The sequence below is a fragment of the Panthera tigris genome, chromosome C1 (assembly GCF_018350195.1).
Source record: "Panthera tigris isolate Pti1 chromosome C1, P.tigris_Pti1_mat1.1, whole genome shotgun sequence".
Lineage (NCBI taxonomy): Eukaryota > Metazoa > Chordata > Mammalia > Carnivora > Felidae > Panthera > Panthera tigris.
In genome coordinates, this window is record NC_056667.1 from 203,438,408 (window position 1) to 203,466,375 (window position 27,968).

The following is a 27,968-nucleotide window of genomic DNA, read 5'->3' on the forward strand; positions in this document are numbered from 1 at the left end:
CCATTCCAACAATTCTTTGATCTTTATTGGGACTTCCACTCTATTGACTTTAACACACATATCAGTCCCCCTAATGTAATGGGCTTACATTCTTTTTTACCCAGTTAGATTCTGTGGATCACACAGGTTCTATGGATCACAATCAGAGAGAGGTGGGTATTTCTGCCTCAGAGTCTCTGATGAAACTGTAGTCAAGACCATGGTCATCTGAAGGCTTGACTGGGGCTATAGGATCTGCTTCTAAGTTGGCTCAACCACATGGCTGCCGGCAAGAGTCTTCAGTTCCTCACCACGTGGACCTCTTCATATGCTGTCTGTCTTCACCAAGGGCAACTGACTTTGTCCAAAGGAAAGAATCCAGTGGTGAGAAGAAGAGGAAGCCGCAATACCTTTTATGACTGAGTCTCAGAAGACACACACTGCTACTTCTACTATATTGTTAGAAAACAAGTCATTAACTCCATTGTACACTGAAAAGGAGGCAAATTATACTCCACCTTTTGAAGGGAGAATAGCAAAGATCCCATGTTCATATTTTTACATACTGTGATGCGACAATGTGCATATGTTATGTGTTCGTAGGCAGAGGATGGCAGGTGAAGGAGCAGGTAGGATCATGAGTTCCTTTTACAAATAGAAGCTGTGTATCTTTTTAGGATAAGACGACAAAACTATATTGCATACTTTCAAACTGCTTCCGTTGTTTAAAATTGTTCAATTGTTTGTTGACTAAAACCCCCAGCGGATGCACATACCCATTTCGTTATGTGTCTAAAAATAAGCTTTCTAGTCTGTCTTAGATCTAAACATGTCGTTTCAGGCCAAACATGTTCTTTTCATCTTCACAATATGGATATGACTTCTGTGGGGCTCTATTTTAGAACTACCTAGAAAATGGATCCAATCTCCCACGTGATCTATGGAACACACCGTTCAAGGGCAATGAATACAAATTAATCTGTACCAATTATCCTGCTTGTTCAGGCACTGAGCACCCCTGAAACTCTCCCCTACCCAGGTGTTTTTCGGATTCCCCAGGGGTAGTTACATCTCATGTGTCCTCAGCATTAAGTGCTCTCCTGCTCCCCTGCTCCAGCATTGTACCGAGGTAACTGGTCCCTGACTGTAGGCAAGAGGCCCCAAGAGAAATACTGCTTCACCACACATCAGGTCTCCACTGATGGCTTCTCTAAACGCTAGGAGTACCAAAGCCGCACGATGATCTATGGCACTGTTTGGACCCTGAAACTCATAAATATTTCATGAACACGTGTCTTTTACTTTCTGGCTTTACCACCTGTGGTAGATGACAATACTGTTCAGGAAATATTTATGCACTTCCCCCTCCCTCATGACAGGAGAATATGCCCCCCACCCATTGATGTTCGTCTCCGCCACGTGGCTTGCTTTGACCTCATGGTGGATGGAAGGTACTTCCCTACCTCTGGCTCTTGAGCTCAGTCATGTAACGTGTTTTTGTTAAAAGGATGTTAGTGTGTACGACATACACGGAAGCTTGAAATGTGAGTGGCATTTTAGAGTGGCACGTATGCAGATCTTATGTGGCAACAGCCAGTTTATAACTTCTTCTGTGATCTGAAAGTTAGTCTCTCAGGGGTGCCGGGGGGGTGGGTAGACACTAATCTGTCCCTTCCAATGTTTTGGCACATGCTCTGTCCCCTTCAGACACTCCAGGACCAAAGTAATCAAAATGAAAGAAGGACCTAAGTCCAGTTTGGGACTCAAGTCAGGTATCTTGGTACATTGGATACTTAGCTGTCCTTGTTCTTTGTGAGTCAGCTTGTAGAATTGCTTTAAAATAACATTTGGATTTAAAACTTCAGAACAACTTTTCACTACCACCTTAAAAAAGCACCTTTTCTATAGAGAGAAGTTTACTAGAGTTTTCTCTGTTTAATTAGGCTCTCATGAATCATAGGATTTTCATATATGTGACCTCACCCTGCAGGGTTAGAGGTATCTTCGCTGGCAAATCTTTCACAAAGAAGGCATTTGTTTCAGAAACACACATTTAATTTAGATGAATTTTAACAGCCACAGTGCTTGATTCTGATGAAAATGTTTACAAGCAGCATCTCTGCTTTGGAACCATTTGTTTCTATTATTTTGACAGAAACAAAATTTGGTTGGTTGTTGTCTGGGATGTGAAGTGGTTTTGTAAGCGTTTCAGCTTGATGCCCAGGCAGGCAGTCACAATAATTCTTCTCCAAATAAATGGGAACCCCTGTTTTTCTATTCATTCCTTCAAGAAGAAAAAGTTTAACCAGTGAAAGGATTTGCAAAACACAGCCTTACAAAAAAACCCTAAAGTGAATCTCAACAAAAGTGAGCACATTGTAAATATTTTGCAAGGGACTGAGCAATCTTTTCCTTCAATAAATAGTTGTCTGCACAGTAAAGAAATGAAAAATCCACAGACGAAAGCGTGTCGTTTCTTTTACAGTGGGGAACAGCAAATATTATGGAATTCGTCAGGACTTTACGGTGCGCCTTATGAGTTATACGTAAGGTGGAAGGGGGGGTAAATTCCCTGCCAACATATTAAGTGACATAGAAGTGACTTCTGTAATTAAATCATTTTTTTAATCATCAAAATTGAAAATAAGAGAAAACAACTTCTGAAGAAGTCCGGGGTCAATCAGCTAAATAAACTAAAGTCATTCAGTCAACTAGCATTGATTGGATTTTAGCAAGATGAAATTGACTTTGCTCCAACTCCACCCACTTCACGAACTAATTAAAAAAGCACATCAGCAACATCTTCAATCAGCTAGGCAAGATAAGTGGGCTTCAAAGCAATCAACTACAAAACTCTGTCGAGAATAGCAATAGATCCTCAAAGAACCTCCGAGAGCTTTCTGAAAGTTACTTGCGTCAATCGGAAGAACAAACCCTCCCAGACATGGGCTTGCGACTTGGGGGGACCCCTTTGGACAAGGTGGCTGGCAGATAAAAAAGAAAATCACACACCAGCAGGGCATATGTCAGCATCCGAGATCTCCGTCGACGTCGGCCCACCGAAATTTCCATCGAGCACGAGTGATAACAGTGCTTGGATCAGAAGGTCTTGCAGGGTCATTGGACAAATCATTTAAAATGTCTAGAAAGGTACGAGCTCCTATAGACCTTAAATGGAGTAGAGGATTATTAGATTACCTTTTGCAAGGAGCACTGGCTGTGGGTCAGTAAAAGACCTTGCATTGTGAGTGTCCCACTCTCTCTCCCATCCAAAATACCACAGAATATTTTGCTCATTTTAGCATAGAGGAAAGAATAAAAGAAGCACTTTGAGTTCACTTAATGGCACAAGAAATGTTTTTCTTCTTTCTGTGTGTTTCCATTCTCAAAGTACTGGAAATCTAATTTCTTGATAAAAGATATCTAACTAGTCAAAGCTCTGTTCTATTGACAATCCTAGGTAACAGGTTCAGGAAAATCTAAAAATAGAAATTTCTTCCCTTGAACTCTCCGATGAAAAAAAAGAAGAAGAAGGAAAAAGGAAGAAGGGAGAAAAAAGAAAGAAAAGACACAGAATGATGTAAGAGACCGTCCACGACTAGTACGGCGTTAAGTTTTCTGGTCAACCTTTGGGTTGGTTGGGTGGTGATCTTTCTTTTCTCTCTCTGTCTTGCTCTCTCTCTTTCTATCATCAGTGATTTGTTTGTTTGTTTGTTTTGTTTTGTTTTTTATGGCCCAAGTCTCTATTCAGAATTTTTATTGCTTTATATGTGTGAAGATATTTTTAAACCTTTCAAAAAATAAATTTCTATGAAATACATGCATTCAGTGATTGCAGGGCTGCATGGGTGATAATTGGGACAGCTCAGGCAACAGGGACCAGTCAGGGTGTCTTAGAACACGAACCATGCACCAGATAACCTGAAAGTACTTAAATATCATAACAGCTGCTACAACAGTACCAGGGAATCTGCTAAATATCAGTGCTGCCCTTCTTTTCTGTGACTGTATATAAACACTCTTGCCTTCAGAAACTCATATCTAGGAACCAAGACATTTAAAACATATACTGCCTTTTTGAGCTGGAAGATAGTAAAGATTGGGAAGTCCAAGTCCTGGTTTTAGAACAAAGAGTCAGGAGTGACATATTCCCACTTACATAGCTCTTTGTAGCAGAGTTCAGGCTAGATCTAGTATCTTCTAAACTGCATGGTATTATTTTCCAACAACATCAAGCAGAGAGTACCTATTACACTAAGTAGATTTCCTATCATGTTGGTGAATAGCTGGGGGAAAATCAATTTCAGGTCATCGATCAGAGAGTTAAAAGTCTTACTTAAGGGGTGAAATGTTACTGGTTCTCATGAAAACACAAATTTCCCTTACGTCCCACTCCTCCATCAAGGCGGTTGGACAGATAACAATAACGATGGGCATCTTATACCAAAAGAGCTCGGAAACGAAGAAAAGGCAATGTTTTCACAGGTCTGCTTTGTGGACATGCTGTAGGAAGTCAACCAGTGAACCGCATCCCTCCCCAGTTCTGTTCTTCAAGAAGCAAGATAGTATTTTAGGAAGAGCATCATCTTTGGAGGCAGGTGGATCTGATCTCTTCCCAGCCGACTCCTGGCTAATAGCCTTCTCGAAGTTTTCTAAGTGTTTCCCAGCATCCTGTCTCCCGTGTCATCCAGAACAAATCTTCCAGGTTCCTTTTGGTTTTCCTGTGCTGCTGAAATACTCCTGATAGCACACCTTTTCTGGGCAGGTACTTTTCACAACAAACCCTACTGCCTCCTCCCTGGTCTAACAGTGAACTTACGGCTCACCCAATTCCCCATATCACAGTTGGAAAAGGATTAGGGAAGATGTGGTTTACCCCAAATGAATTGAAGTTTAGGGTGACAGGGAATAACTCCCAACCGCAACCATCCCCGTTCCCAGATTTCTCATTAGATCTCCTTAATTCGGTCAACACTCTGCCTGTCTCCAGCTTGTTTCTTTGTGCAGCGACCCAATCCTTCTCACCACTCAAATACTCTAAACACTCCCATGGCTCAACTTTATTTCACCACTTAAGGCCTTAAGGAAGAAAATGTCCTCTCTGCTAGTCCCAGGGGGAGCTTCTGTCCAGCCCTGGAACTTCCTCCTTTCAGGAGGACTGACAGTGATCAACCTTCCATCCAGGGCAAAGTTGCCACCCGATGCATGTGACCTAGTGTCATAGTTCAGACGTGGCATTCACGAGAGTCCAAAGGATATTTCCCAAAGTCTGGCATATTCAATTTCAACACCACATGTAGGACAAGAGTCACTCACTCCCAGTTGCTAAGACTAGCCCAGTTTTTTTTTTCCTTCCCCAAAGTATGTCTTCCAAATTAAAACACGAAAATACGGCAATTTGTATATCATTTCTGTCATGGTCTGGCCTCACGTTCTGATTTCCTGTGAGCAAGTTTCGGTGCTCTGTGTGTGTGTGTGCGGGTGGGTGTGCATGGATCTAATAAAAAGGGAAACAAATTGAAGGGATCCAAAGACAAATCATAGCCTGACCCTGAAAATAAGAAACTTCTTAGAAACCTGTAAGTGATAGGGTTTCAGCTTGAAAAAACTGTTTTTGCCTCCAGTCCTCATGGGGGTGTAGAGCAGTGTTTGTGGCTATTGTTAATCACAGTTGGATTAGTAGGATGAAACGCTAGTTTGAAACATCCAAACGAAGTAAACGGACATCAGATACTAAATCTCAAGTGATAGTTCTTAGGAAAAAAATCAAGCAAAATATGGCTAAGCTTGTAGGACATGAAGGTAAAGAGCTACCATTTCTTAAGTGCCTATTACCATGCACCTGGCCATGTACCAATGATTTACGTCCACGTGGCAACCTTAAATGTTAGACCATTCCTATTTTACATATGAGGAAAGCATGTAATTTGCTTAAGACTTAGGCAGTAAAGAGCGGAACTGGAATTCGTATCCTGTCTATTTGATACAAAACCCAATGATCTTTCTAATAGCCCTCAACACACTCTTCCATTTGCCCGACACCCGGGCAGACGATTCATGGTGATAAAGGTGGCGATACTCAAGATGAGAAAAAATGAAGAAAACCAAGAGGTCAAGGAGTTTTAATAGCTTTTGGATGATTCACATATTTAGCGTGAGGATATGTACTAAGGGTAATGACAGAGTATTTCTTCTTTCCTTGAATTTCAATGCAGTAAAAACAAATCATGAGGCTTTGTTAATTCATCCATGCAAGTAACCCGGCCGGCAGTGATTGAGAACCTATAATGTGGCAGGCATGCCTAATGCATGAAGATATAGACAAGAAAATTAAAGATTTTTTTCTATTATTTCCAAGATTCTGTTGATCGTATAGTCTAGTAGGGGAACCGACAAGAAAATCAATAAGCACTCTGCATTGCTAAAAGCACTCTAGACAAGGTAGGCAAGGGGTGATAGGAGAAGTGACTTAGTGACTCAGACTCATAGGATAAAGAAGTACTCCATTAGGCGCTGACTCAGGATCCTGAAAAACGAGTAGGCATTAACTAGGTCGACAAGGTATATAAGGAGAGGAAACAGCATAGGTAAGGCATTGAAGTGTGGCAAGCCTTGGTGTATCTGGAAAATTGTAAATAGGTCTCTTTGAAACTTGGATAAGTGACACTTGTGCTCCAAGGTTTAGTCTCTTCACGGGTGTGTTAGAAACCATCAAGGTATCTTCTCTGTGCAAGCGGATGGTTTGTTTGAGCGAAGCAGATTCACACTTAGCGAAGTTCTTGGTCCTTGGCAAAGTCTTCATTAATGTGAGCTTTTGTTACGGAGAAGGTTGCAGACAATGGTGGGTTACGGTTTGGGTTAACAGTCACAGAAATCCTCTGGGTCAAACTGACGTAAACAATGGAGGAGATTTCTGGGCTTCCGATTGGAAAAGCGCAGAAGCAGGCCAAGCCTCAGGCACGGTTCAGTCAGAGGCACAGCTAGTGGAAAGCTGGGAAATGTTTGACAACCAGCTCTCGGGGGAGAAAGGAAGGAGGAGGAGGAGGAAGAAAGAGGAGGAAAGAGAGAAGGAGAAAAAGAAACAGCAGCCCTCACTTCCAGTGTTTGCCCATGATTATGGTGTAAACACTACCACAGTGGCCAGTTGTAAGCTCTATGCCCAACGGGAGGCTTGAGCTCACATGCTCTACTGACTGAGCCGGCCAGGCGCCTCACACGCATCCTACAACTTTAACAATCAGCTCTCGGGAGCTGGTCGGTACAAACCGGCTCCAGTACACCAATTGGATACGGCTCTATTTCTTTGAGATTCTCTTCATCTATGTGTCTCCATTAGTTGGAGATCTCATGATTCCAAAATGGCTGCCAGAGCAAAAGTTGCCCTTTTTTGTTCACTCGGGGTGGGAGTTCAAGAAGGATTGCTTCCCATACTATGGGTAAGAAGTCTCAAGTTTCACCCTGAATGGACCTCTCTGAAGCAGCCATTGGTTCAGAGGTTTACTCTGGTTCAGACCCACGAGGATAATATAGCTAGGGATGGGTCAGTCCCACCCTAATGACACCAAGAGAAAACCTGGATCCTCAACAGATATCTGTTAGGTGCTATCAGGAGGAGACCCCAGGGGGAGGGAATGCCATGCGAGCTACCGGAGTTTATACCTGGGGAGTTTATACCTCATTATGAGGAAGTTGCCCCCGGGGAGGCAAATCATTGAAAAATGAGTCTTTTAACATCAGATGCCTATCCTTATTTAACAAGCTAGCTCTGCTTTTACTATCGCGGCAGATGACATCAGGGAAAATTGTGTAGTACGTTAGCCTAAGTTTTAACTTCATATATTTTATAAACAGTCGGGACCTAACTTATAAAGAGGCAATTTCCAAGGATCTTCTCATTTTGCAAATGAAAATTTGTTTTGATTCTCTAAGTTCCTGGCCATTTTGAGGAGGGGAAAAACAAAATGAACTCAATTAAACCTTGACTGAATGGTAAATGAGGTGGTGATTCTGTCATCCACAAGATAATGCATAAGCAAGAGCGACCTCCAGGGCAATTAGCCCCCTGAGAGATTCTAGTATTTCCATAAGTCACAGAAATAAATTCTGAGCAATTGAAAGAATAAGAGGTCTATTCATTGTAATGTTCTTTTGCCCAAATTTAAAAAAAAAAAAATTGTTGTGCATGTGTGTCTTTTTGCCTTTTTCTTTTCAAGTATTTCTTGAACTTCTTCGCAACTTTTCAGCCCGGCACATTTTGCCTCGGGCTGATTTTAAATTATGCTAATTGGAAGAGGGAAAAATGCTGGTAATGGAATAAAACGGAACGCTATTTCTTATAGCATCTGGTGCAATCTGAGCCATTTAAAAGTGCATCTTACGGAATAGAGCTCTGAATAAGCAATGCCAGTCTGATTACAAACAACATGGGTCTCATTAGAATCCGTCAATCTGATTGCTAGGTAGTGACATACTGCAGATTACTAGGCCATAATTGCCTCTTACATATTATGTGTATAATATATAGTTTCTCTGGTGTATGTTTAAGCCACTTTCTCTCATGGCTATCTTTTCCAGCTCTACACAAAGCAATGACTATGTTCTACTAAGTTGATTTTAACTGGGTCCTTAGGTCCTAATTCTATTTTCTCCTAAGTATTCATCAAGTTTTCTACAACAGCACTGTAAACAAAGAATTATGTTCAGGGCGATCGCCAGAAACAAGATATGTCAGGGGTCTATTACCCCTTCAACGGGGAGCCGTCCATGGCTGAAGGCACTTCCTCCAAAGGGAAGGGTGAACTGAGGCCAGAGCCCACGGTGTAGCTACACGTCTTAGGTTGGTGATTGAAGCGTGTCGTGCATTTTTGCTTTGCCAAAATCTCTTTGGTTCTTTACTAGGACTAGAAGTCAGACATCTTAGCCCTGGTCATGAGTCAAGTGCAAGTACGTACTTCTTGGAGTATGCCTTGGGTGGTGAAGGTAGAATGCGTGGTGTGTTGGGGATCAGGAAACTTGAGCTAAAATCTGTACTTCAGGGGGTGCATCCCTTTGCTTTTCTCTCCTTTAGTCCTCATCTGAAATCCCAAAGGATAGACAGAGGACTTCGTTCCAACAAGACATGAAGAGGGTTTTGTTTTCAAATGTGTTTGGAAAATGCTACGTTAAATTGGCAAAACCAGTTTCTTCACAGCAGGACTTCTCAGAGCCCTCAATGTGCCAATGTGTTTTACGAATCTCCAAAAGAGGGTGATGGGATGCATCACGGTTTCCCCATCTTAATTGGCTGTAGAACCCTTCTTGCCCCAACCTGTACCATCCACTGAATAATATTCATGAACGTCTTACCCGTCTAATGTTTTATCACAATATGCGTTTTTCTCAGGGCACCTGGGTGGCTCGGTGGGTAAAGCGTCCCATTTCGGCTCAGGTCATGATCTCACGGTTCATGAGTTCGAGCCCCGCATTGGGCTCTGTGCTGACCGCTCGGAGCCTGGAGCCTGCTTCGCATTCTGTGTCTCCCTCTCTCTCTGCCCTTCCCCGGCTCGTGCTCTGGCTCTCTTTCTTGCTCAAAAATACACAAACATTAAAAAATTAAAAAAAAAAAAATATACTCTCGTGGTACATTTGGACCGCACCGACATTCACGTGACCTAGCTGGCTTGCGTAGACACCCATGTTTGCAGCTCCTGCTTCTTACAGAATTGATGACACTGAATTCTTGTAAGACCCTGACCAAGTAGAGAATTCTTCCTCTCGTTTCAAAGGTGAGTAAACTTAGTTTCGGGGAGATGATTTGCTCAAGGTCGCCAGAGGGAGTGGGCAGCCAAGGTGGAGTTCACGTTAAATCTGCGTACTTTGTGATTACGTGCTGCTCAGGCTCCACTTTCGTTCATTTTTCTCTTGTGCGTGGGGCCGTCTTTTGTTTCTGTTTGGTTAATGGTCAGCCTCTCTGTCACACACTGTCATCAAAGTGAAGAATGGCTCTTGAGAAGTGCCACCGTCCATGATTTTTATGCCTGGAACACAAACGTGATTATTACAGAAAATCACTACTTCCTCCCCCACTCCGTATCAGATAGTCGTATTTTAGTGATAATAGACGACACTCTGCTTTTAAGTGAACAGTAGACTTTGGAGGTCAATTCTTACAAAACACAGTGCGTAAGGTGAACACTGTATTTCAGTTACAGTTTCTTTCAACTAGAGCTTACCAAAAGAAAAAAAAAATCAACATGACAAACCGATCAAAAATAAGTCACCTGGCAACAGAAGGGGAAAACAGTGCTTAAGAAAGAATGTACTGGCACCAAGGGGGGCGCCTGAGTGGCTCAGTCGGTTAAGCACCGGACGCTTGGTTTCAGCTCAGGTCATGATTTCATGGTTTGTGAGTTCGAGCTCTGGGTCAGGCTCTGTGCTAACAGCGTGAAGCCTGCTCAGGATTGTCTTCCCCCCTCTCTCTGCCCCTCTTCTACTTGCATTATCTCTCTCTCTCTCTCACTCTCTCTCCCTCTCTCAAAATAAATAAATATTTTAAAAGAAGAAGGCATGCTTACCTGCTAACAATGGCTTGTGGCATCAATATCAAGCTGGAACATACCCGCCTGGAAAGCTGCTCAATCGGATTGAGTTTATCATACATGGGTCAGGGTGATGCAGAAGTTACAAGCAAATTGCTGGAGTCCAACTACTTGTGTTTAAATCCCAAATTCCAGCCCTATCAGCAAGGTGGCCTTGAACTGATTGTCTGACCGATCGGACGTTAGTATTTTTCAACCATGAAATGAACGCATGAGGCCTTACATCTCAGATACAGGCAGTTGCATTGAAACAAACAGAGCGTAATCCATATCTGGCATGTAGGTAAGTGTTCAAAAATACGAAAGGGGATGGAACCCTGTAAGCCTGAGCTTTAGCGCCAGTTCTTAGGATGCTTCGGGAAGGACTTTAATTAAGGTCTTGCCCATCCGATCAATGTCCAGGGGTTCAGGTGTTATGGTTTTGCACATTCTAGTTGTATCTAGTTGTATCATTATTCAGAGGAAAAATAATGCTGCAAATGGCTTGCCCAGGATTAGGGGTTTTTCTATGTTCCCCACCCCCTTGCCTCATCCTAGGAGCACTGAGTGGCTACGGCAATTAAAAACCTGAAAAGGCAGAAATTTTTGTATATAAACAGAAAGCTGTGACTGGAGAAAGCATAGCGATCTGTGTTATAGAAAGAAAAATGTTATCGCTGAAGTATCTGGGTAGACGAGGACAAGAATGCAAATGTGATGGCAAGTCTGAACATTGCTCACGCTTCTCTGCATTTCTGGGGAAATGAGTATTAGACACATTTATGGGAGAAAATCAAACAACGCTTATAGGTGCACTTGACTTCCCCAGGAAGCCTTCCCTGACCTCCCGTTGGTGCACGGTGCTCCTTTGTACTTGTGGTAGAGACTGGCTAGCTGCTCAGCTGATTTAATTCCTCTTCCTGTGCACACAAGATTCTTATTTCCGGCCTCCAAACAGTAGCTTAGGCCCATGTGATGTTTTGGCCAATAAGATAAGAGAAGTAGAAATACAAGCCCTTTCCAAGCCTGGCCATAAAACAATCATCTACATTCTCTTAGGTGGTGTCCTTAGATGCCACAGATTGAAATGGCAGCCTCACAGCAGGAAAGGAGCTTGGATCCACGTCACTGTTTGCAAAGTTGCCAGGAAGATCCTCTGGATCCTCATCAGGCTATGATGATGTTTGCTAGAAACAACACTGGAGCGTGTTAAGCCCTGAAAATCTGGGGCCATTTATTACAGAAGCTAGCCTTCATGACGCTAAATAATACAAACGTCTCATATGACACTACACTAAAATCAGTCTCAAAATTATTTTTCAGGTGACATGTGGCAATTTTGATACCATTCTGCCAGCTCATTCTAGAAAACCTAGGGGAGAATATTGGTCGCTGAGATGGCTAATTACGTGTCAACCTGACTGGTCATGGGCGGGGTCGGGGGGGGGTCCAAATTAAACATTATTTCTGGATGTGTCTGTGAGGGTGTTTCTGGTTGAGAATAGCACTTAAAATTGGTAGATTCAATAGAATGCCCTGTTGGGTGTGGGTGGGCATCATCCAGTATGTTGAGGGCCTGGATAGAATGATAGGCAGAGAAAGGCAGCATTCCCCTCTTGTTTTCTGCCTTAACTCTCTGAGATAGAACATCTCATCTTTTCCTGCCCACAGATTGGGATTTACGCCTTTGGTGTGGCTGGTGCTTAGGCTGTTGGAGTTGAACGGAACTACCCCACTGAATTCCCTGGGTCTCCAGTTTGCAGATCATGGAACTTCTCAGCTTTTCATAAATCCATGAGCCGAGTCCCCGTAAGACGTCTCTCTCCATATATTTATAGATATAGATATATTTCCAATACAGTTGACTTTCTGTCTTGTTAAACAAGTGGGACAGAAAATACCAAGCCCAGTCAGTCTCACAAATATCTTATTGACTACATGTTAATACAGCTGAATCTCGAGAGATACTTAACTGAGAAAGAAACACAAAATAACCTGTTTTACATACCCCAGATTCTTTTTATTTCAAGATCTGTTTTAAAATGTCTCTGATAACACTGAACAGCATGCTCTCGTTCTCTGAAGCCAGCTGCGCTTAAGGGCTTTCATTAATACATTGTAATAAGTCTTGGGACTGATTTTCAATTAACAGGGGCTCAGCCAATTGATAGTTTGTTTAATGAAATGGTGTAATGAGGAGAGCATTCACCCTTAAAACCATGGCCCTTATTATTTTTGTATGCCACATTCATGTAGGAGTTGATGAAACTGATGGGCTTTCTCCCCATGAAAACACACATAGACATGTCACTATTAACATTGGGACCATCTTTTAGGGATACTCTTGGACCCCAATGCACTCTCAAGGATCCAGGAATAAAAGCTTGTGGTAAGGATGGGTAGCTGGTCACTTGGATCAGTAGCAAAGACGTTAGAGAGGGTATAGAACTGAGGATGTTACAGAAGACAGGTTATATCACTAAAAATGCTCTTGAGACTACTGTAGTCCCCTCTTATCCACGGGAGATACATTCTGAGAACCCCTAGTGGACATCTGAAACCATAGATAACATCAAACTCCATATCTATGATGTTTTTCTTTCTGATGCATACAGGCCTATGAGAAAGTTTTTTAAATGTTTATTTATTTATTTGGAGAGAGAGGGAACACGAACAAGCGGGGGAGAGACAGAGGGAGAGGGAGGGAGAGAGTGAGAGAGCGAGAGAATCCCTAGCAGGCTTCATGCTGTCAGCGCAGAGCCTAACAAGAGGCTCAATCTCACCAACCGTGAGATCATGACCTCAGCTGACATCAAAAGTTGGACGCTCAACTGACTGAGCCACCCAGGTGTCCCTAAAAGTTTAATTTATAAATAAGGCACAGTAAGATATTAACAATAACTAATACTAAAATAGAATGACATTATATATACAGTAACAAGAGTTATATGGATATGGTCTCTCATTCTCTCAAAATATCTTGTTTTCTAATAAAAATTTTTCTTTTAGTGTTTATTTATTTTGGGGAGAGAGAGAGACAGAACATGAGCGGGGGAGGGGCAGAGAGAGAGGGAGACACAGAATCCGAAGCAGGCTCCAGGCTCCGAGCTGTCAGCACAGAGCCCGACGCGGGGCTCGAACCCACGAACTGTGAGATCGTGACCTGAGCCGAAGTCAGCCGCTCAATCGGCTGAGCCACCCAGGCGCCCTGTCTCGAAGTATCTTACTATAGTATACTCACCCTTCTTCTTGTGATGATGTTGAGATTATAAAATACCTAGGTGACGAAGTGAGCTGAATGACATAGGCACTGACATAATATTAAGTTACTATTGACCTCCTGATGCTACACCAGAAGTTGGGTCATCTGTGCCCAGGCCATGGTGGACCGTTGGTCACTGAGACCACAGATGAAAGGAGGACTACTGTAATTACCATTTGCTGAGCTCTGGCTAGATCATCTGGTTAGACACTGTACTAACGTTCTAATATAGTCTTTATAAAAGTTTGTGATATTATAATTGCCACTCTACAAACAAGAAAATGGGCCCAGGAAGTTAAGAAATTCACCCTAGATTGCATGGTAGGAGGGGACACTAAATTCCAAACAAAGTTCATTGTCTTAATTACATTGGGATAGGTGCAAAACTCATAGAACCTAAGTCCGATTTGCTAATGCGTGGTTCTCAAGGGCCAGGGCCATTTGGAAGTCAACGTTTTTTATCCTCTAAGCGCACTCAACTGGAACTTAAGATCTTGTGGGCTAACCAAAGGACAACCAAGAATTCATGGATTTAGAAACAGCATGCATGTTGACAAATTATTGAAAAGAGACAACTAGATTCCAGGTCTGTATACGGCAACTACTTTATTATTTTCAAATGCAAACTCTTTGCATTTAGTTTGCTATTTTACAATTTTACAAACTAGGTATAAAAGACCATAAATAAATGACATAAGTTATGTGTACCTAAAGTTCATGAAGGGAAGAAAAATACCTTGACAAAATAAAACAAAATAGAAAAATCTATGTCTAACTCAAGAGAGCGCTCAAATTTTGGAACATGTATGAACCAAGCAATGTTCTGTTAATTTCCTTTATGGTATGAACTAAATTATAATAGGCCTTATACATTCTAATTTTAACCACAGTCCTTGCATATTCCAACATACTTGGAGTGATACAAAAAATAAATGCACTCTTCAGTGTGTATCAACGCTTGATGTTTGGAGAATGTTAAGTGAAAATATTGCTTCTAGAACTTTCCTTGACTGGTCAGAATTTGCGTGTCTTCGGACCAACATTGAGGCTATAAGCGTGTATGGATTAATACACATATCCTTCACAGATCGAATACAAGAGTTCTCAAAACATACACACCAGTAGTGTCGTGAACACAACCTGTCTCCAAAATAACTCTTTGAACACACCAGAACGTTTCATCCATGACTGTTAAAAATAATTTGGGGCCGGCAGACACATGGTGAAGCTACTCGATTTGGTGCAGGGGAACAGCTTAATGCTGCCCTAATGGAAGATCTGAGCAAGATTCAGCATCTGAACTCACTAGGCCAGCACTCGCTTATGGGGCTAATCCAGTCCCTGAAGTTGGCCTCCTGCCCTGACCTCTGGGGAAAGATGACCAGCTCAGAGATTCAACCTCATTTCTTTATACATATTTTTCAGGCATCAATGCATAGGCACATCCCTTTAAAAATATAGTAAAGTCCCCGAAAAGGGGTGAATTCACTTTGTCACTCTGGCATAGCTATGCGAATACAATGCCACACACCCTGTCAGAATGTAATAAATACTTATTGATGATTTTCTCTACTTCTTCAATAGCATAGGGTTCGGAATCTTTTTTTTTTTTCCCATTTTTCCCTGATTTGATGTTATAGCTTATGTAAATGGCCACAGTTTCTGCAACCGTAGCTGAGAATACGCAAGGCAGCCACTCAGATTATGAAAAAATGGCAGTATGTTGGCTGGAGTTTGGTACACGTGTCCTATCAGAACTGAATCTTCACACACTGGACCTCAGATTCCAGAAGGCTAAGGGCCACAGGAGTTAGCTGCATATGAATTAATTGTAGAACTCATCCTCTAAACTGGGAACCCGAAATCACTTGAGGACATTTAATCCCAACTATGCCAACCTCGAGAGTCACTGGCATGTATTTTTCTGTGACATTGAGAGACAAAGTATTAATCCGGGACACATCATCTCAAAGCTGACACACGCGTCTACGTTCGTCTCCAAAAGCGCATGGGTTGCATATATTTGTTCGCATTCAACGAGTCCATTTATGCAGGAAAACAAAGGCTACTTCTATTCCACTTGAGGTCACCAGACAAATTCCATCCCCTTCTCTCTCTCTCCATCAAGAAATTGGTGATTCAGATGGGAAGTTCAGTCCGCATTAATGATCTCGACGATGGGTGTCACCCGCATGGACTTATATTCTCAAATTACCCCCCTGCTAAGGTGAAAATGCCTCCATCCAAAGCTGTCGAATTACTTATCAAGGTCAGTGTGGCAGTTATGAAACACACTTCTAGATACAGGGCATTGAACACTTCCGGGCTGTCTTTCTAAGGGGACGGGTGCGGCCTCCAGGCCCACTGTCGCACGTGGCTCGTAATCTCAGGACTGGTGGAAAAGCCAGCACTCTCCGGGTGTAGCATTCCACAACATTCGCAGGCGGGTCTAAGCATGAGGTTAGACGCTCACGCGTGCACACACACCCGCGCACACGCACACTCACACCTATGTACACACATCAAAAGAGATAGTCAGCTCATATTTAGTCTAGGAAAAAAATATATTTATATCACTGCAATGGCACACCCTGGGTAAAATGTGACTTCAGCAATGCATATCATAGGCAGCTCATGGGAACTGGCTTTGTTTTGCGTAGTGGCACCCAACCTGGTGTCCGTCGTAAGACCTGTAGCCTTGGGTCACTTGCTGCCGCACCAATGCAGCAGTGACGCACAGGAATGAGATACGGAAATACATATAAATAAAACCACAAGGAGTTTAGGAACAAGGGCTCTGCGGAGTCGGTGCTGCGAGGCAGTCCGTTCCTCAGTGCAACGGGAGAACAGGTGCTGAGCCTCGCACGTTTGCTGTTTCTTTCACTGGGAGAGGAGATCGGAACGTCAGCCATTTGTTCTTTTCAGGTACGGGTGTTGTTTCATCAGGGTCTTTGCTCCAGAACTGGCAGAGGGGAAGCAGAAGGAACACATCTCGAAGGGACTGAGGAGGGTGTGTTCTGTTTTCTTCTGTGGGCTTTGTGATCGACAGGAAGGGCTGTGAGGCCAAGATAGCAGAATCTACTCCCTGTAGAGAAAGGAGCAAGGTTTTAGACAAAACATCAACCAATACGGCCAGCCGGTTGTCAGCCAACGTTACGGGCAAGAACAAAGCACGTAAGGGTCGGTGTGGCTCAGTAAGAAGCAGCTCAGGAGGGAGAGCATGAATTCCTGCTTTCCTCCTCTGAAACAGGACCACTATAGTAACAACAATAACAAAAGTGTTTATTAGTAGCTCAATTATAACAACTGGGGGAAGGGACTAGTCTTCCTCCTATCACACGGATGAGGCCGTTGAATCGCAGCAGAGCCGAGCAATCTGCTCATGGTCATGTCACACACGGTGAAGGAGCAAAGCGGGGATTCGAACCCACACAGTCTGAGTCTATAGCCATGCCTTATCCACTGTGCAAACAGCCTCTGCGAGATGAAAATTCTGACTTGTGATGATTCATTTGTGTAAGAGGAGAAAGGTAAAATGATGTGAAAGGCAAACTGTGCTACAGGTAAAGCCCCGGATACTAGCTCCCAGTATTTCCAAAGAGGGAAACTGTGTGTCGTGGCAACAGATCTGGAAACACCACGATCCGCCATTATTCAACGACATGATTGGCAAAAATGCAAACGAAGAAATAAAAATCACTGAACGTTTTTCTTACAAAGGAACTTCTAATGAAGGAGAGTATCTGGTAAAGGAGTCATACGAGTTGCATGGACCGGGCACAGAGAGGGACCCTTTGGGCCGTGGCACAGGGAAACATTTGGTGTGCCAGTGAGAAAGGTTTTGGGGGCTCAAGCCCACCAAGAACTAATCAGTCACGACTGCCCCATCAGTCTAGCACTGGGCAGATCAGCACGATGCAATGGAATCATCGTGGCTCTCCACTGTCCCCACAGTTATCAACGCAAACCCGAATACGCAGTTCCTCTTCTTTCTTTTGTGACAACTGACAATCAAGGTAGCTTTGGGGACTGTGTCTTCCACCACAACGGCCATGTTTGGCAGCGAATGACCTCAGGTATCGAGAGAGCAAGGATTAAGGCCGGAACGTATCTTCAAAGACAGTTTAGCTCGTTTTATTAAACCAATCATTTACATGCTGGTTTTGTACCTATGCGTGTTTGTCGTGTGTGAGATATAAATCCAGGTTAGTTTCTTTGAGGTCAATAGCCATGATTTGGTCTTGTAGAGAACACTTTAGTCTATTTGGAGAGAGAGAAATAAAGTTTTCTTATAAAATACTCAGAGAGAGATTACTTCTTAAGCAACTTAAAATTATACATGTGGGTACGGTTATAACTAGCAAGCCCTCCCTGCAAGAAGTCTCTTGTCAACATCATTCATTTTGACAATCATGGGGGGGGTGGAGAAAGAAAGAGAAGGATTTGGATCTACTTTTCCAACTGTGTCTTCTCTGGAAATTAGTACGTCTATCAAATGTAGTTCCTGAAACCTGACTGTGCAGAGACTTAATCAGGCAGGCATGTATTTACATGCAGGACAAGGAGAACAGGAGTATGACCTTAAGACTGTTGGAACACAACCAACGCCATATGGATAGGCACACTTTTGGAAGGTGATTTTGTTGTACTGCTAGAAATTCCACTCTTAGAGGAGAAAAAGGAGTCCCAAAACACTTTTGTTCCCTTTCAGTTCCCCAACCCTCTTCTTCACTAAATGCCTGGATATAAATACATGTTATGAAAATAGTTTGTAATAGGAAGTGGGCTATTTGGGGACTCACTGTGTATGTGAAAAGGGTTGGATGTTTGAAGTGACAAGGGTAGGAAATATGAAGGATTGTATCTAGCTGATGCCAGAATATTCTAGGGTGGAGAAAAATAAACGTTAGCTCCTTTGAATGGAGACAACCTCTTTATCATGGGGAAGTGTTTGGACAAAGACCAAAGCATGTGGTCTATGTGGCATCATGAGGGAAAGATGTGACTTTCACTGCATCTAAATAAACAAAGCATTGTTCCTCTGAATCCGTTACGAAGGCATCGAAGTGTCTTTACCATCCAGTTCCATTCGTTACAACGGGATCTGACTTGTGCGTTTCATTTTTTTTTTTCAATTATAACACAATGTCACGAATTCCAAGGCTAAGCGACAAAGGAGTACTTGGTAGGTCTACAAAGGTAGGTGTACCTTTTGTACAGACACACATTTAAATCACATCCTCACGAATCCATTTAAGGTGAAGCGGCTTCGCGGGCACGGCTCCTACCATTGAACTTCATTTCACCTCACTCCAGCATGTCGCAATGCAACATTTGGGTTCCCGAGTGAAAGAGGGATGAGTAGCACTCGGAAAACCTTGGAGGAGGCAGAGTGCACCTTCCTTCCGTGAAGCCCAGCGCGTTCTACATAAGAGCGTGTCACGTACGCTTACGACAACGCCGTGTGTTAGGAAAGGTGTTATTGTTGAAGTATCATCATCTCTAATTTACAGGTGGAGGACCTGAGTTATAAAGAAACATGGAGCGAATTTCCCAGTGTCAACATCTCAGCTGGCTTTCAAATCCGTAGCTGTCTGGACGCCAGAGCCTGGCTCCGTGCCCTGGGAAACAATGCAACCTTCCCACTGTCCTCCTGTTTCTCTTCTAGAATGTGTAACTTCGCAGAAGCAGTGAGGTTTCACTTTTACAGCTACCGGATATTGTGGGCACTCGGAAAGCCCTCTGTTGGCCTTTCCCCTGGCCTGGACTCTACCTCCTACGCCGTGTTAAAATGAAGATTCAGAAGGCAACCTTTGAACGTCGTAAGATTTCACGTCCCACCTTGCAATCCTTGCCTGATGAGTTCACGTACACAGATACGTGCTGAGAAAACAACACAACGACGGCCGCACAGTGTCCAGCATTAACTCGTTAGGGTATCTTAGAGCTGACACGTTCTCTCTTTAGAAACGTTCTGCTTTGAGTATGTTTAGCGTTTAGAAAAAATAGCTCAAGTCTTAAGCTGCCGCCTCGAAGAAAGCAAGACTTCTAATTATTCAGTGTATGCAAGGAAACACTCTTTTGACTTACAAGATAATGTCATAATGCCACCTTATTTGAATTGCACCGTGGAGATTGAAAACAAAACACTCCACAGATTCCCTGAAGGAAAAAAATAAACATATACATTTTTTATTTTTTTTACAGCAAGCAAAAAACCCCACTTACATTGTCAACTTTGAACATGAATATCCAGAACTCTTAGGGTTCAGCAAAAGTGGTGATAAAACAGAAATTGTTGGAGTAGTTTAAAAAAAAAAAAAGAAAGAAAGAAATTTCACATTCCTTCTGAAGAGAAAAGCTTTTACAACCAGCGTCGCAAAAAGGTTTTTACTAAACTGTCATGATTTGACAGCATCAGATTGAACATGCCTTTTGCTCTATAAGAAATAGCTTTCAGCATAAAACCAAGGGTGGGGGGGCGGGGGGAGGAAGGTCGTTAAAATCAACCAAGTTTTTGTTTAAAAGTAGTGCAAATGGAAGCATTTAAGAAGTTAAAATCCGTCCAGGCAAAAAGAGTTAGGTCGTTTGTTTCTGACAATAAACAAAGCCATTTAATTCACGTTTCACGAGGAAAATTCCGGGATTAAAATAGAAGGATCTAAGGCTCACGGCCCTTACGGATGAGAAGCCATGTTTTCCAGTAGGTCACATTCTAATAGCGAGGACATCAAGGTAAGTTCCAAGTCTCACTCCTGACTTCGAGGTAAATCCTCCCTGGCTGACCCTGTCTGGTGCCGGGGCTACAGGAGCAGGGCAGAAAATAAGAATAATGGACGGACCTTCCAGGATTTCTCAACTGCAGCAAGTCTCCAAAGAATGAGGCATGATCCCAGATTAGAGGTGATTACTTGGCACCCCAAAGGTAGGAAGTATTTGTGGCCTGAATGACGGGCACCAAAGGGTAAAAGGAACTCAGTGTGAGAGAGAGCCAGCGGGGGTCTAGGTGCCATGTTCCGAAACCTGACTTCATATGGTTCCTATTTCACTTCTTCCCGAAGGAACAACAGGGAAGAACCTACTGGCTTCCATACCGGTCTCTACTCCCACAGTCAAGAGAGGACTAACATCCTGAAAGAACCCCTAACTGCCTGACAGTCATGAAAGAATATTTATTGGTTGGTGTTTCAAGTTGGATCGAGTTAAAAAGAAAAAAAAAAAAGAGTTTTCACTGGAGAAAGATCCATTGCGGATTCTTTTGCCTTACCTTGTAGGTCTGGGTTTGCTTCTTTAAAGGAGGGAAGTGTGAAAGTTCCCTATTCAAGATTGTCACGGTCCACTATCCATAAGGTAGTTACAAGAAGTTTGTAGAGTCCCAAAATACGACTTTATATGGCACAGCCTCAGGCCCAAAGAAACAGACCTTGTTTGTCCAGTGACGGGGAGGTGTTTGGGTTTTATTATTATCATTCTTATTATTTTTATTTTTAAAAATCCACTTTCCTTTTCTTTCCAGCCCCTTATGATGACTTTCAGGTCACCATAAGCCACCAGGTGGCCCGATGAGCTACGCGGTCTTCACCTAGGTTGTTTTCCGTGGTAAGAACCAAGCCTTAGAAGCTACGACTGAGTCCTTCCCAAATGTTCCTGGGCATGGTATTCATTCCGGTGAGAGCAAGAGGACGGTCATTTACACCACAAACAAAATACTGTAGTTGTAATTCCAAATGGAGAGAGGATCAAGGATGTCTCAGAGAAGCTCAGTGTCTGTCAGCCAAGACTCATCAAAACCCGGAGGTGGTGTTCTATTTATACAGGTACGTGTATTTTACAAACTGGTGACGGACAGAGTACTTCTGAGACACAATGGGTTCCAGGTCTCGATTCAAGCGACGGTCTGTCATTTCCGTAAGCCCCGCGATCTCAGCAAAATCTGTACACCGGGCGACGTTGCAGGTATTTCACTTTTTCTTTCATTTCAGAGGGCGAAGACGGAGTTAAAAAAAGTGCAGTTCTTCAATTAAAGTGCATGGATGAGGTAAACTAATTTCAAGAGTTCTGAGTTTATTCGACAGCGCTGGCTCAGACAGGAACCATTCGGCCGTGTATCTGCTGCATTTGGGTTCTCATCGCCTGGACGCTGCTCAGAATCTTATTCTGATGTGTGACGGCTGTGATGCCGATTCTTGCCAGGTCACTGGATGTAGGGGGAGAAGTGAGAGGGAGAGAAAAAGGCATGAGGGCCGAGAATCTCGTTTCGGGGCTTCATGCAGACACACATTGGAATCAGCCACAGCTCATACGGCACAACAAGGCAGGTATGTTCTAATGTCTAATTAAGCGATTTAATGCAACAATGTAGGTGCTCGAGAGGCTGTGCAAAAATTACACGCGATCAAAATGAAAGGCATTCCAGTTTTTTTCTTTCTTTCTTTCTTTTTTTTTTTTTTTTTAATGAGTAGGATGATAATGCAGCTCAAAGCAAGAACGGCAAATACTATTAAATCTAGATTTACCCTTTGGTGTTACATCGCTGAGTACTTACTCCTGGTTCATGTGTACTACAGCCTCTAGTGTGGTATAGCCGGCAGCCGTGAAGTTATCCTTATACCGGTCCATTTTAATGGCCTGGAGCCAGTCGCCAACGGATACCACGGCGGAGAATTCGGAAGAGCTCGGATCCAACAAGGCGGTGTTAGGTCTGGCGGTGGAACGAGAAAGTGTGGACAGACGAGAACCATCAGCGAGACAGCAAGACTCAGAAGTCAGATTGCCTAAGATAGGCATTGAAATGCCAAGGACGGGCTTTTTGGAGGACGGCCTGTTGTCAAATGTCATCGTGTGATGTTTTTTTTTTTTTTTTTTTTTGCCCCTCATCTCACAAAGTCACTAAAACATGTATCAATCGCCCTCTCTGCCCTTGATTCCACTTCCCACATTTGTTTCATGGGGACCTCTTGGGATACTGAGGATCATCCCAGTCTTTTCGCATCTCAGCCTGGGGGGAAAGATTGGGGGAGACCTTGTGGCTGATACCCGTTGAGTCTTTGCAGGAAGAGGGAAATTCCTGCCAGCACTATTACATACCTCAGGACAGCAGCTATGGAAACCCTAGTGAAGTAGGAGTAAAACAAAAAAAGCAAACAAAAAAAAACCACTGTGAGCTTGCAACTCGCCAGACTTGATGGAGCGGAGAAAACAGCAAGAGTTCAAGTCCAGCGTGCGCCCAGCCAGGTCTGCAAGGCAGGCTCAGTGCATTCAAACAAACTTGGGGACAGCAGGGAGTTAATGCCCTCTTTAATCAGCCCATGCCTGACCACCACGTGTGCCAAGACGGGAAGGAAGAATGGCCACTTTGATCACCGCGTGGATTACGGAATGCGCTTCTCGTCTTCCCTTGCTGGGGCTCTTAAATAATCATTTCAATGAACTCTAGGCACTTTTTATGAACTTATTTCTTAGTCTACGCATTTCTCAGGCCAGGTGTCTTACGTCAGGTCATTGTCAAGAGTGACTACAGTTCAAGGCGGGAATTTTGCCATTCCTCGTGATACTGATAATACAATAATTATTGTCAAGAGAAACATAGTCCTCTTTATCATCAAACTACTTAATAATTATTGGGTAGACCTTCACCAGGTATTTTATACCACCTTTAATCACCTGTAGAGCAACACGGCTACTTGTTTATTATATTTCCTGGAGCTCCCGTTTCCCTAGAAATTATAGAATGGGGTTGATCTTCACATTCTGACCTAATTTTCCTCCTGAGGCTGCGTTGCTTACATAGAAATGTTTAAATAGGAATATCATCATTACTGAATTTTTAGCCAAAAAGAATATATTCTCTTGCGAAAACAAAATTAAGTCGGTATAATGCCTTGATTAATTTTCTGCATGGCAAAATTAATCTAATTCCATTGTTTATTTTATAATTTTTACCTGTTATTTTGGTTTGCACAAATTCTTTCTTATGTAACTACTTTAAACAAGACTTGTTTTATCAATCAGTTTTGTGTCCAAATCGTAGCTTGCCACTGTGAATTTTTATGTCCGTTATTTCAATTAAGTCTAATTTTCTGAGTAAAATTGTGTGAATTTTTATGACAAGAATAATCAAGATTTAACTCTTCCCCCAATAACAAGTAACATCACATAGAATTTTAGACATTAGTGTTCATGTTTATCAATAATATTCATCATTAGACAAGACCAATAGTTTGCGTTTCTAACTTTAAGCCAAGAGCATGAATAGGGCAACATGTAGGCTCTAGGTACCCGACAAGGTCAAAATGACCTTAGGATGAAAATAACCTCATTCACTATCAATGAACTCTAAGGATTATTTGCAAACTTGCTCTGGAAGTCTTTGTGCTCTCTGTGGAACACCATGACATCTGCCTAATTTTGTGCTGAATCACATACAATGTTATACTACATCCCATTATCAGCAAGCAGTAATCAGCATCAAAGCTACCGAAGTACCATCAGCGAGAAGAATTTAGAATTCTAAAAAGTATATCCAATAACTCTGTTCTCAGTTTGTTCTGCATAATTGTACAAAGCACACATTATGCAATATCAGTGGCCGAAGAGTTTATGCCAGCAGGAGAAGCACCAAATACCAATGAACCAGCCTTAGGACCCTCAGACAAAATTCATGGGATCCGGAGCTGGAGACCTAAAAGCTGGAGGAAATTCACCTTGGAATAGAAGAGGCCAGAATTGATCTGGATATCGGAGAATTGAAGAACAAAAAGTAGCCTGGAGATGCTAGGGGAAAAAAAATTTTTTTTTTTTTTTTTTTTTTAGGTCACTTGGCTATCAAGTGGCAGAAATAAGATGTGAACTTAGACCATCCTAAGTGTTCTTTCAGAAGAGCTTGATCATTAAACTCTTGGGCTGTGGCAAATGCCAAGGGATCTGAAAGCCCAGAAGAGAACAGAGGGTGTCTCTGCTGCTTCTTCCAGATTCTTCGTGCATTGAAATAATCAGCGTATATACCTTCTCTTCCGCAACCATTAGGCTAAGTCTGCAGAAGACTGGAGGGGGAGCTCCCTGCACTGACCGAGACTGGAAGGTCTTGGACATTGTGGGAAAAAAAAAATCCTCCAATTTTTAACTCAGCGTCATGATAAAAGAGGAGCCTTGGAGAATTGCAGATTTGGAGGTGAGTAGATACCTTACTTCTTGCAGGCTCGAAGCAGCTGATTATCTTACGCTAGTCTTCATTTAAATCATTTAACTACCAAGGGCGGTCTATACTCTTTGGGGTGGGACCGCTATCGAGGTATCCGGAATCTTAACACCAGAGAGGCTCCGTCTTCAGGTTGAAAAGTTCCTATTGAATTACGAGCACTCGGGAGTATCTGGGATCTTCCTTCTGGACTGATCACGCTTCTTCCTTTTGCCCTTTCCAATGGAACAACTACCTATTTTACAGATGGTTCAATTATATTCATTTTTAAAACCCTTCTCAAACATTCAGCCATATGCTTTGCAACTTGATCAGTTTCTATTTTGGTCCTGCTTCCTTCTACTCTTGAAAGACTCAGTAAAGAGAAATGTTAGGAACTGAAACCGAATGAATTTTGTGCTTTGTAAGCTTGTATGCGCCTATAACCCTTTAGAAGTCAACCTAAAACAGTGCCTAAAGAGGGGAGCCTGGGTGGCTCAATCGGTTGAGCATCCGACTTCGGCTCAGGTCACGATCCCCCAGTTTGTGGGTTCGAGCCCCGTATCGGGCTCTGTGCTGACAGCTCGGAGCCTGGAGCCTGCTTCAGTTTCTGTGTCTCCTTCTCTCTCTCTGCCCCTCCCCCGCTCATGCTCTATCTCTCTCTGTCTCTCAAAAATAAATAAATGTTAAACAAAAAATTTAAAAACAGTGCATGAAGAGCTGTCCTCTATTCCTCATTTTTTACTAATCCAGTGTTCCTTTCCCTTCCCCAAGTATAGCATCTAGTGACCTGAATGTCTTCCCAAAGTACATTTTATCTTTCTTCCTAAATGTTCAGGTCCAGCATAATAAAGTAAGCACTTTAGCTATTTGTTGCTGGGTTTTTCAATTGTTTTTATGTTTGTTTTCGTACTACTTTTTGAGGCCCGACAGGTGTTAGGCTCTGCGAAATGGTGAACAAAACTACCATAAATACTCCATTAACTGAGACAGAAGCCACCCAGGCTGCAGAGAGCTGTGCAGTGGCCTCTGACTAAAAGGCAGAAATTAAAAGTGAGCCACCGCTCGCCTGCCACCTCTAATGTATTATATCATACATCACTATTAAGAAGGCATGGCCGACCTGGAGCTCTCGGTCCCCGTCCTCTTCAAGCTGTTGGGGTTGCGGATGAGTTTGTCCAACATGTTGACAATCTGCCCAAATTTCGGCCTATCACTTCTCTCCTTCTGCCAGCAGTCTAGCATCAGTTGATGGAGTGCAATGGGGCAGTCCATTGGAGGAGGTAGCCGGTAGCCTTCCTCGATGGCTTTAATCACCTATCAGAGAAAACAGAACGCTATATATTAAGCGGCCAGGGGAAGCTGCTGTCAGAGGTCCATCCTCCCGACCCGCAAGATCCCCTGGACGTTCAGCTGCCGGCAAGCTCGAGCATGGGAACAGCACCAATTTCTTCGCAGAAGCCAAAGCTGGACCCGAGTGTTGCTGGCAACGGGACAGGGAAGCCAGCTGTTGCCATGAGCTGTTCTCAGATGACAGGCAATGCCAATCTGAAATTCTAAAGTGAAGAACGCATCAGTGTTCCGAAGTGGTTAGAACACAATCAGGTCAACAGCCTGGTGTTGGGCTGGCTCTCGGAGATCACGTGGTGACCGCCCTCCTCCTCCTGCTATCCAGCATCCTCTGAGCCCTCGTAACGAAAGACACTCTAGCCTCGCCTTACAGATCTTCCTTCAGAAGCATTCACAGTTGCGTCCAGGATGAACGTCTCGTTGTCTCATTTTAAGTCTGTATCCTCTTGCACAGACAGCTCATGGGTCAGTACAGGAGCCCTCCTTCCAGACCTCCCAATCCAGAAGACGCTCCCTCTCTCTAAAATAGCACTCTCCTCAAACCCTCCACATGGCCAACCATTTTTCCTTTTGGAAAACCAAAATACACCAATATACCAACCCCACATCACATTCTTGCGTCTCAGTTGTCTGACAGTTGGCCCTGTTAAAAGGTGTTAGTAAGTGGATTAAAAAAAAAAAAAGTAGTAGCAAAGAAAATTAAAAAAGAAAAAAATTCTTTTCGAGCATTCACATTCTGAAGGGGACCTCTCCACATCTAAGGAAAGAAGTTATAATGGTAGACGGTAATTGTCTCATTGCCCAGAGTTCTCCCTGCGTAATAAGACGTGAGTTAACTCTCTAACAGTCTTTCTTCTCATTCAAAATTTTTGCATCTGTCTTCACAGGTATTACAGTAGTTTTCTTATCGGCCTTTTGCAAAGCCCCCCATCTTTAGGGTATGAATCCCAGTAATGGAATATCATAGGACTCATGCCAAATTTAAGGAGGGGGGAGTATTTCATAATTTCTTGGCTACACATTAGCATCATTTATGGGAATCCGATGAAATTCTAAAAGTCCTTTTTTTTTTTTTTTTGGTCTGGAGATTTTTTAAAAAGTTTTATTCATTTTAAATCAGTTTCGTTTGGTTTCTATCAAAATGGGTAGCTGCTAATGAAACACCCAGAGCTCTAGCCATCTCAGTGGCCACGCTGGATTCACCCCGCAGTGGGGTTTATATTTCCTGTTCAACAACTGGCCTTCCACAGCAAACAGTTAATTCAGCTGGGTCCAGTTTCTATGTATCAGTATGATTATTGTCTTTTCAGCTGGCACACAGTTTGACAGTCCTCTTGTGATTTATTAAGCCCCCTGATCCTTTTTCTCCCGTGTATTTTTGCCAACATCCTGTTGTATTCGTATTATTTACTACTCCTCCTAGAGTAGACTTCTACATGCTATCTTACTAAACATTAGTCTCTTTATTTCTGGCAATTACGTGAAGTCAGTTTGATCTTCTGACTTCCTTTTATCTTCCCAGGTGCATGGTGTTGACTCTAGACTTGATGACAACATTTTACATTGAATTGATGAGAAGGAGAGAAATATTGGGCTAACGCCAGGATAACACAATTTGCTATGAACCCTCAGACTGCTTAATACT

At 42.9% G+C, this 27,968-nt stretch overlaps 1 protein-coding gene across 7 annotated transcripts in view; it reads right to left on the reverse strand.

The window, feature by feature from the left end:
• Positions 1-15,512: 15,512 nt before the first annotated feature.
• EPHA4 (EPH receptor A4) overlaps positions 15,513-27,968 on the reverse strand; it is a 149,572-nt gene continuing 137,116 nt past the window's right edge. For 3 of the 7 annotated variants that reach the window (XM_042995412.1, XM_042995414.1, XM_042995416.1), the window contains 4 exons: positions 26,097-26,290; positions 22,343-22,498; positions 21,065-21,994; positions 15,513-16,882 (listed from right to left, as the gene is read on the reverse strand). In XM_042995412.1, the coding sequence (XP_042851346.1) occupies positions 21,880-21,994; positions 22,343-22,498; positions 26,097-26,290 (465 nt within the window). In that variant the 3' untranslated portion in view covers positions 15,513-16,882; positions 21,065-21,879. Of the gene's footprint in view, positions 16,883-17,966; positions 18,058-21,064; positions 21,995-22,342; positions 22,499-26,096; positions 26,291-27,968 lie in introns of those variants that run through there. The other 4 variants (XM_042995413.1, XM_042995417.1, XM_042995415.1 and 1 more) reach the window with 4 other exon arrangements.